The sequence below is a fragment of the Solanum pennellii genome, chromosome 9 (assembly GCF_001406875.1).
Source record: "Solanum pennellii chromosome 9, SPENNV200".
Lineage (NCBI taxonomy): Eukaryota > Viridiplantae > Streptophyta > Magnoliopsida > Solanales > Solanaceae > Solanum > Solanum pennellii.
The window spans coordinates 79,124,438-79,133,255 of record NC_028645.1 but is presented as its reverse complement, the minus strand read 5'-3'; the positions used below and the strand labels follow the sequence as shown (position 1 = coordinate 79,133,255).

General features: G+C 34.2%; 2 protein-coding genes across 2 annotated transcripts; one reads left to right on the top strand and one right to left on the bottom strand.

Moving 5' to 3' along the window:
• Window positions 1–1,931: 1,931 nt before the first annotated feature.
• On the top strand, window positions 1,932–3,333 carry LOC107029557. The gene has a single exon (XM_015230993.2). The coding sequence runs from the start codon at window positions 2,249–2,251 to the stop codon at window positions 3,158–3,160; it is 912 nt and encodes a 303-aa protein (XP_015086479.1). The 5' UTR covers window positions 1,932–2,248; the 3' UTR covers window positions 3,161–3,333.
• A 1,695-nt stretch (window positions 3,334–5,028) lies between these two features.
• On the bottom strand, window positions 5,029–7,849 carry LOC107029554 (heat shock 70 kDa protein 8). Its single transcript, XM_015230990.2, has 2 exons — window positions 7,695–7,849; window positions 5,029–7,017 (listed from the first exon to the last, which is right to left on the bottom strand). The coding sequence occupies exon 2, from the start codon at window positions 6,995–6,997 to the stop codon at window positions 5,276–5,278; it is 1,722 nt and encodes a 573-aa protein (XP_015086476.1). The 5' UTR covers window positions 6,998–7,017; window positions 7,695–7,849; the 3' UTR covers window positions 5,029–5,275.
• Between the last annotated feature and the right edge of the window lie 969 nt (window positions 7,850–8,818).

Genomic DNA, 8,818 nt, shown 5'->3' with positions numbered 1-8,818 from the left:
TCCGTCACAAAGTTCAGAGACTCAATTTCCTTGAAGAGTCTGTGACGGTCCGTCGTGCCCACGACGGTCCGTCCTGCCATTCCGTCGTGCCCACGACGGTCCGTCCTGCCATTCCGTTACGAAGTTCAGAGAGTCGATTTTAGTACCCAAATTTCAGAATTCTAAGTATTTTGGAACGAGACCCCCTCGACGGTCCGTCGTGCCCATGACGGTCCGTCGTGGGTTCCGTCGTCTCAGCCAGTTTTTCCAGAAATAAAATCTGCAGCTCAAAACGACTAAACAGGTCGTTACAATGCAGCAAAATGACAAAAAAATAAATTAAAAATCACTATCAGCAACCCCCCCCCCCTCATATTTCTGAAATGAAATTTCAAAATAATATTTACCTTTTGAAAATGACTTTTAACATATATAACCGCTCTATCATAATAATAGGGTAGCTGAATATATATCAATTACTTTAAAATAAAATACTATTTTTGAAGCATCCTCTATTCAAATTTAGATATACAGGAAAAATAGTGAAATAAACATGATAAATTAAAAAAAGAATGCAATATTTACAAGAAAGTAATAAAAACATTGTCATAGTATGCAGTAACTGAAATACAATAAACAAATGATAACACAAGAATACTATAAAATTTATGCAGTAATTACGTATAAAAATATACTGTAATTTTTTTTTAATATATACAAAATGTAAATAACCGTTTATTGTTATTTTGATAGAGCGAAAACGATAATATAGTAATTTCTCCATCGCAATTGCAATACTGAGAGTTAATAAGAAATTGAATGAATTTATAAATACTTCTTACATATTTTAAATTATTTATTAGTATAATTTAATATGATTTTAAATATATAAATTTTATTTAAGAAATTCATCGCTAATATATCAAAATTGATAAGTAAAATTTAAAAATTAAAACTCAATTATATCACGTAAATTAAGGCGAAATATTACGACATTTTAGCGGTCAAAAAGTATCAAAAGCATGTGATGTCACCAAAATAGTGAACCTCATTTGGCATACCATAAAAAAATACTCTTTCCGTTTAAAAAAGAATAACTTAATTTGATTTGAAATGAAATTTAAAAAAAAAAGACTTTTTAGTCTTATGATTCTAAATAAAAAATCTACTTATGTGCTTAGAAAATATTACAATTCATGGTGAAGAAAATTTGATTGAATACCTATGGGTCATGTGGGTCAACCTAAATTTATATTTAGAAAAACATTTTAAATAGTTATATATTATACAAGCGTAATATTTAAAAATAAAAGAAAGAAATACAAATAGAGAGACTCTTCTTGAAAATGTTTTATCGCTTTAGAATTATAGAAATAAAGGTTGTCTAAACAAAAATTCAACATACTTTCTTCTTGTAAAGTTCTCTATTCTCCTCTCAAGTTTTTGTAAAATGATTTTATTGAAGATCATTCTAAAAAAAAGTCTTTTATAATAACTACAACTATTTTGATAATTTGTATTTTATAAATATGTAATTGTACCATTTAATTAGTAAAACTTAACTAATTAATCAACTAATAAATTATGTGTATAATTAGATTCTTCTGAAACACAAATAATGTAAAGGTCCATGTATGTTTCATTTACCCAAAAAAAGCTTCGTAAGCTATGTTACTGACGTGTTGGAGTAGTAATTACTCATGTCTTAAATTTGAATTTCCTTAGATATAAAATCATTTTTGTCAAATTTCATTTTTGATATCGAATATCAGGTGAACCCTCTCTAAAAAAAAATAAATAAATTTGAAGATATTCATTTTTATCTTTTAATTACTCTATATTCTTTTCAAACTTTTGTTCCCCCACAAATCCTAAATCTTTTCACTTTTTTACCACAGCAAAATTTGGTTGTCATCTAAAGCATATCTTGTCTTTCCTTTAAACAGTGTATTCCTTGTACTTTATAAACAATGCAACCCCATTTCCCCTTTCAATTCTTAAACCATACCCCACTTTTACACAACCCCTCTTCCTCCTTTGCTTCAGGCTTTGAACAATTTGCTCAAAGTTCAGAGCTTTATAAGGTATAAACTTCATACTGGTATGCTGCTTCACTTACCCTTTTTCAATTCTTGTTTTTTCATCCATTTCCATACATATTTCAGTACCACACAGTGGAATCTTGAAAAGGGGAAAATGTGTGGGTTTTTTTTACTAAAGGGTGTTTAAAGATACAATCTTTATTGTGTTTTCTTGATTGTGCTGAAAAATGAGGGATTTCCCATCTTGTTTTGGTGAAAATGGGGTTCAAGTTGCTGATGCTTCTTGTTCAAATGTTGTTGGTGTGAGTAAAACCCCACAGAATTTAGTAACCTGTGTTTATCAGTGTAAATTACTGGGGAAATCTTGTTTGATTACAGTTGTTTGGACTAAAAGTTTGATGGGTCAATGCCTTAGTGTTGAAATTGATGATATGTCTCATCAATGTCTTTGTAAAGTTGATGTAAAGCCTTCTCTTTTCTCTAAAAGAAAAGGGTCTAGGTTTTTAGAAGTTAATGCTTGTAAAATTGACATCTATTGGGACTTTTCTTTGGCAAAATTTGGATCTGGGCCAGAGCCTGTTGAAGGTTACTATTTAGCAGTAGTGTGTAAAGGCCAGATGGTTTTGTGTATTGGGGATCTGAGGAAAGAAGCATTTAAGAAGAGTAATGCAACTCCCTCTCTTTCAAATGCAATGTTTATTTCCAAGAGGGAACACATATTTGGAAAGAGGGTATTTAGTACTAAGGCTCAATTTTGTTATACTGGTCCAGTTCATGATATTACAATTGAATGTGACTCTAGTGTCATTGATGATCCTTGCCTTTTGGTACGTATCGATTCGAAAACTGTAATGCAAGTGAAGCACTTGCGATGGAAGTTTCGCGGTAACTATACTGTTTTAATTGATGGACTCCCTGTTGAAGTGTTTTGGGATGTTCATAATTGGTTGTTCAGTAGCAATTTTGGGAATGCAGTGTTCATGTTTCAAACTTGTTTATCAGCTGAGAAGTTGTGGAATACACAAACCTTGTCTGATCTCTCTGTGATGCCTTGGCCTTATACAGAGAGTACTTTGAGCAATTCAAAGTCACCTGGTTTGGGTTTTTCTTTGGTTTTGTATGTTTGGAAGAACGATTAGTCAAGTGTTCTTCTAGTATTTCCCAAAAAAGATTGATTTTTTAAGATCTTGTTTGTGAACTTGATTTGAGTTATTTCTAATGAATTATACTTTTTTCTTGTTACTTCCTTTTTCATCTCTTCACATGCTATGATTATTACTTGAATCTTACGTTTCGTTTTATTCCTTTTAAAGAGTCGATTTCTTTTGATTACTGGTTGTTATCTACTATTATGAATAATAATTGTGTCTATAAAGTGGAACTTTCCTTTGAGTATATGCAAACATCATTAGAGACAATCGAACTCATCATAATGGTAGTGTTTAACATCATAGCTTTGTATGGTAAATGTGAAATGCATTGGTAAATCTTCAGACTTTGCATGTAATATGTAAAATGAGTCCAAAAGAACTGCATAAAACACCGGTAAGCAAGTCCTGTGGAGCTCCAAACTTAGAAGGTTTGTGTTATACATTGAATCATCCTCAAGGAAGCTAAGAACTCTTATGATAAACTACTTTGTTGCTGATTTTAAACTTCTTACTATAACTAGCTGTGAGGTTAAGAACATGAAAACCAGGGACGTTTGCATACTTTGACATGTTGAGTACTAGTTGGTCTGGTATTAGATCTAAAGATGCAAGAAATGATATTTGCTTTTGTCAGCTAACTTCAGAGATTTGAAGGTATACAATCCTTTGAGGTACCACTGAAATGGAATGCTATCCGTAAACATAGATTTCACTGAAGTACATGCTTGAGTTGAGTAAATGTAATTGAAGGCAATTTCTATGAAACCTTGTGTTGGTGAAACATATTTCACCATTCATTTCTTCGTTTTGTTAATTTCAATTCATTGGTGATTTCGGGTAGAGATCATCTGTCACCAGCCATCTGCTAATGTCCTCAGGCAATATTAACATAATTGAAGGTCTTTGGCTGTTCTAAGACGGTTTTTCCCCATGTGTTATTGCTATTATGTGTGAGAAACTTAATGGTGAAGATGGAGTCTTGAATCGTCGATCATTTCTACTCCAAACGTTCAGCCATGAAGTATATGTTGCCTCATTAACTTCTCTGATATGCAATTTCATACAATTTGAGTATCTAGTGGATATGTTGTCTCTCTAACTGGTTTTGCATGTTTAGGCCTTTTAAGGATTTCTCATGCCCTCAGCTGTAAATTCAGTTTGGAATATTTGAGCAGCTGCAGTCGATTTTTTCGTTTCCCCTTTGTAATGCTGACTTTTAGGTTTCTTTTGCTGTCTTTTAAGGCTACCACCAATGTTGTGAAAAGTTTCTAAAGCATACTTTTTTGTCAAACAATTAATATGTTTGTCATGTGTTCGTGCCTATAATTACTAGTATTGCACTAAACCTATATATTATGCATTTTTATGTTTATCCCTTCAGTCTTTTTTCATGAAAATCCACATTTTATTTACCCTTTGTGTTTAAAGCCCGAATTTTAGGAATTTATTTGCACTTTTTGTTTTTGATAACACTGCTCCGCCCTCATCCAATAGTACCTGCAGGATGACTTTTCCTAAAATTTTATGAATCTATGCAACTCCACTTATAAAAAGTTACACTTGTTTGTCTTGTCTCATTAGAAGTGCTGTGGCTCTAGACAGCTAACTTTACACGAAAGATTTCTGCATTTGCACTTGCAAAAAAGAAGAAAAAAGGTGCTTACAGCATTTGATTCAGGAGCATGAACACCCAGAAAATAGGTAAAAAAACGCCTACGTAAGAGTCTCAATGTACAAACATCATATTTAAACTAACATCATAACAATTTAAACAAAAACATAATATGATCGCGATAGCTAACAACCATCCTAACGACAGTCCACTCAGTGAAAAACACACTATCGATTAGATTACATTAAAAAAACAAACAAATAACTGATGGATGATTATTAAAACGAGGATACATTGCAAAATATGAAATTCTAAATCTCTAGAGACAGAGTTACAAGAGTTGCTATAACTATTATTCTTAACACTCACAACCAAGATTATTCTCTGGCAAATATAAAACAAGACACATATTTACATGAAATAGTTGCCACATTTTTCACTACTAACAACACCTAATGTCTCTTTGTAACTTTATTATGCATTCAGCAATCTCAATGCTGTATTTTCTTTACTGTTAACAAATCTAAAGTAGAGCCATACATTTTATGCAGAGCTTGAGCAGACCAGCCATGTCCATCATCAACAGTAGGCATCCTTACTTCCATGAAAGGCATAGGAGCACGCTGAGTCCCGTGCACGATTACACCAGCAAAGACTCTCAGGACATTGGAAGCATCAATGTCCATGCACACACTAATCTCAGGAACACCTTTTGGTGCTGGAGGTATTCCTCTGATCTTAAAATAGCCTAGGAGATGATTGTGTTCCGCGGCTTTCTCACCGCCTTCGTAAACCAGGATCAATGCTTCAGCTTGGTCATCATGGACAGTAGTGAAGATCTGTTCTTTCCTTACTGGTGTTGTGGTGTTCTGATGAATAACTGGTACAAAGTCACCTCCATCAGCCTGAATGCCAATGCTTAAAGGAGTTGCTTGGATGGTTAACAGGTCCAAATTCCCAAACGGATCACTAATTCCCGAAGCTACTGCTCCTTCCAGGGCTGCACCACGTACAGCTGCCTCCAGCGGGTTCATTCCTGAATAAAGCTCTTGTCTTTTGCATATACTCATGACAATGTTCCGAACCTTTGGAATGTAGGAACAGCCACCAACGATTATGACATCATGTACATCTTCTGCTTCTAGTTTAGCAGCTTGCAAGCAGCGTTTTATCAGAGCCTCACATTTCTCGAACACCTCTTTGTTCACCTCTTCAAACTCTGTCCTCGTGAGAACCTTAGATAATTTTGTTCCATCTCCCAAGTCAACATCAATTGGGACACTCTCATCGAATGAGAGTAGGTGGATAGCATTCTGAGTGGCAACTCGAAGCAATCCCATTCTCTTTATTTCTTCGATTCCATGGCTTGAGAATAGATTATCCATGTTTGGTAAGAGGTAATGCATCAGATTTTGAAGTAGATCCTCACCTCCAACCGTGCTGCCAGCCAAGGCCTTGATCTGCGAAACACCACCTGCTGTAGCTGTTATAGCTACGTCACAATACCCCGCACCCATATTGAATATAAGAGCTATCTTTTCACTCCCGCTACCCATATTTTCATGTCCAGACTGCTGTTGCTGCTGAGCATATAACAGAGCAACTGCAGTTGGTTCAGGCATCAATCTTAGAACATGAAGCCCTGCCATGGCACAAGCTCGTTCAATTCGGGTCAACTGGAATCGGCTAAATGATACTGGAACTGTCAAAACCACATTCCTCACTGGACGTTTCAGTTTAACTTCAGCCATAGCTCTCAGTTCAACTAGAAAGATGGCAAGAACTTCTTCAGGCGTAGTGGACCTCCACATATTGTTCACTAAGGCAGCAATAAATGGCCTGACACCGATATTTAAAGTTTCAACCAAAAAGGGGAGGCTCTTGCTGGTATGAACCACAGGATCTGTATCAACTCTACCAATCAAACGTTTCATGTTAAAGATTGCAGCCCCAGACAACATGTCATATTCATGAGCCAGTTCATCACTAACACCACCAGCAGGAACCTCATCTTTAAAGGTGACATATGATTTCATCAATTTCCGATTTCTTGTGTTTCTGACAAGCTCCACCTGAGATCCATTCCAAACTGCCACACTGCATTGTGATGTACCAATGTCAATCCCAATTGCTATCTCAGGGAAAGACGATGAAGTCTTTTCCTCCCCGGTTGTTTCACTATCAGATACCACAGTATATGCTTGTTCAGCCATGAATACAGATTATAGAACTCCTGCATTAACAATATACACACATCCACTGATTCAATTATTGCTCACAATTTCTCATGCTTGATTACAAACTTTTGACCCAATCTTGCAGTCTAACACAAAGGCATTTCCTACATATAGTTTACTCTTCAATTAAGAATTTCGAAAAATATGCACAACTTAACATTCAAGAACTGGATAACTACATATCCAGAACCAGAATGCTTCATTACTTCTACTATGACATATTTATTTCATTATATAAACAGCATAAATAACAGTTTGTAACAAAATTCCAACTTTAGTACTCCCCATCCATGGATACACCACCATCTTTTTTTTCTGCATTCAGTAAATAAGGCATAGAATTGACAAGTAGCCCACCAAAATCGAAGCAACCAATTTCATTTGTGATTAAATAGGCGAAACAAAATTAATAAAAACACTAAAATAATCAACCCCACATGAAAAAAACTGAAACTTCGCATTTAGATGAACCAACATTGATCAATCAAGCAACCAAAAAAAGAAAACAACACATTCATAATGAAAAAAAATCAAATCTTTCTTGTGTTGAATTAAGTTTTAAGCAAAAGGGTGTTCATTAAACTCAAAGAAAGATGAGAATGAATGAAATCAGAGTTTCATCACTAGAAGAACTCACTGTTAAAACAGGGAGAGGAAAAGAATGGAGACTTACTTAGAGTAATCAAGAATGTTGGTGTTGAGAAGATGAAGAGTGAAGTTGAGATCAAAGCGAAAATTATAGAGAAGTGCTGAGTAAATGGGAAGAGCCAGAAAGTTCTATTTTGAAGAAACCGAATGAAATGCCCAATGTTCTAGACCTTCGAGAGAGACAGAGAAGGGTCATGAAGGCGGTAGTAATTCAGGTCGGGTCAACCCGTTTTTAAATGGTATGTAGATTTGGGCCAGGGGAAGAAAGGAAGTGGGCCAAGGCTGTGAAATTTATTGGTTTTGTAGCAAATAATATTGTATATCTTACATAAATTTCATAGTGCAAAATCTAAATTACCTTCTATTCCTATTCTTTTTTTAATTACTCAAATCTCATATTTATTAGATACTTCAGATACATAATCAAATATTCAGATACATTATCATTTGTACATTATTCATCAATCTGTTGCACTTATTAAAGAAAAAATTAAAAATCAAATTAAGATCTTTAGTATCCGCACTAATTAAGGGAAAAAACTGAAAATAAATTAATATCTCATAAATTGCTCTATTCCATTTCAAATTATTGTCTATTGTAACAAATCAAAAAAATCAAAAATTAAATTCTTATTCATGTTCATTGTTCTCTCTGTTTCATCCATTAGCTAAAGAAATCATACGATACATAATGAATATTTCGATCTTCTTACGTATATTCTTACTTCCAATCATACATAGACAAATATATGAGAATACACAAATAATATTGTCCGTAACAGATTGTATTGCTTGATAAAATATGTCTTGTTTGATGCAGGAAACATTTTCGAGTTTGATGCTCCTAACCAGTTGTTGAAGAACAATTTTTCTGCATTTTCAAATCTGGTGGCAGAATTCTTCATCCATGGGTTTAACTTAAAAGCATGCACATGTGATAGTACATCAAATTTAGATCCTCTAAAAGTACATTTCTTATATTTGCCAACGAAAGGTGACATGAAACCTGCAGGATATGTACAATGTCAATTCTTAATCCCTAATTATCCAGCGAAGAAACCTTTCAGATTTGATTCAAAAACATTGTCGAAATTTTGGATAAACAAGGTGAGTTGTGAAGGATACAAAATTGATGAAATCGTTGTTGGA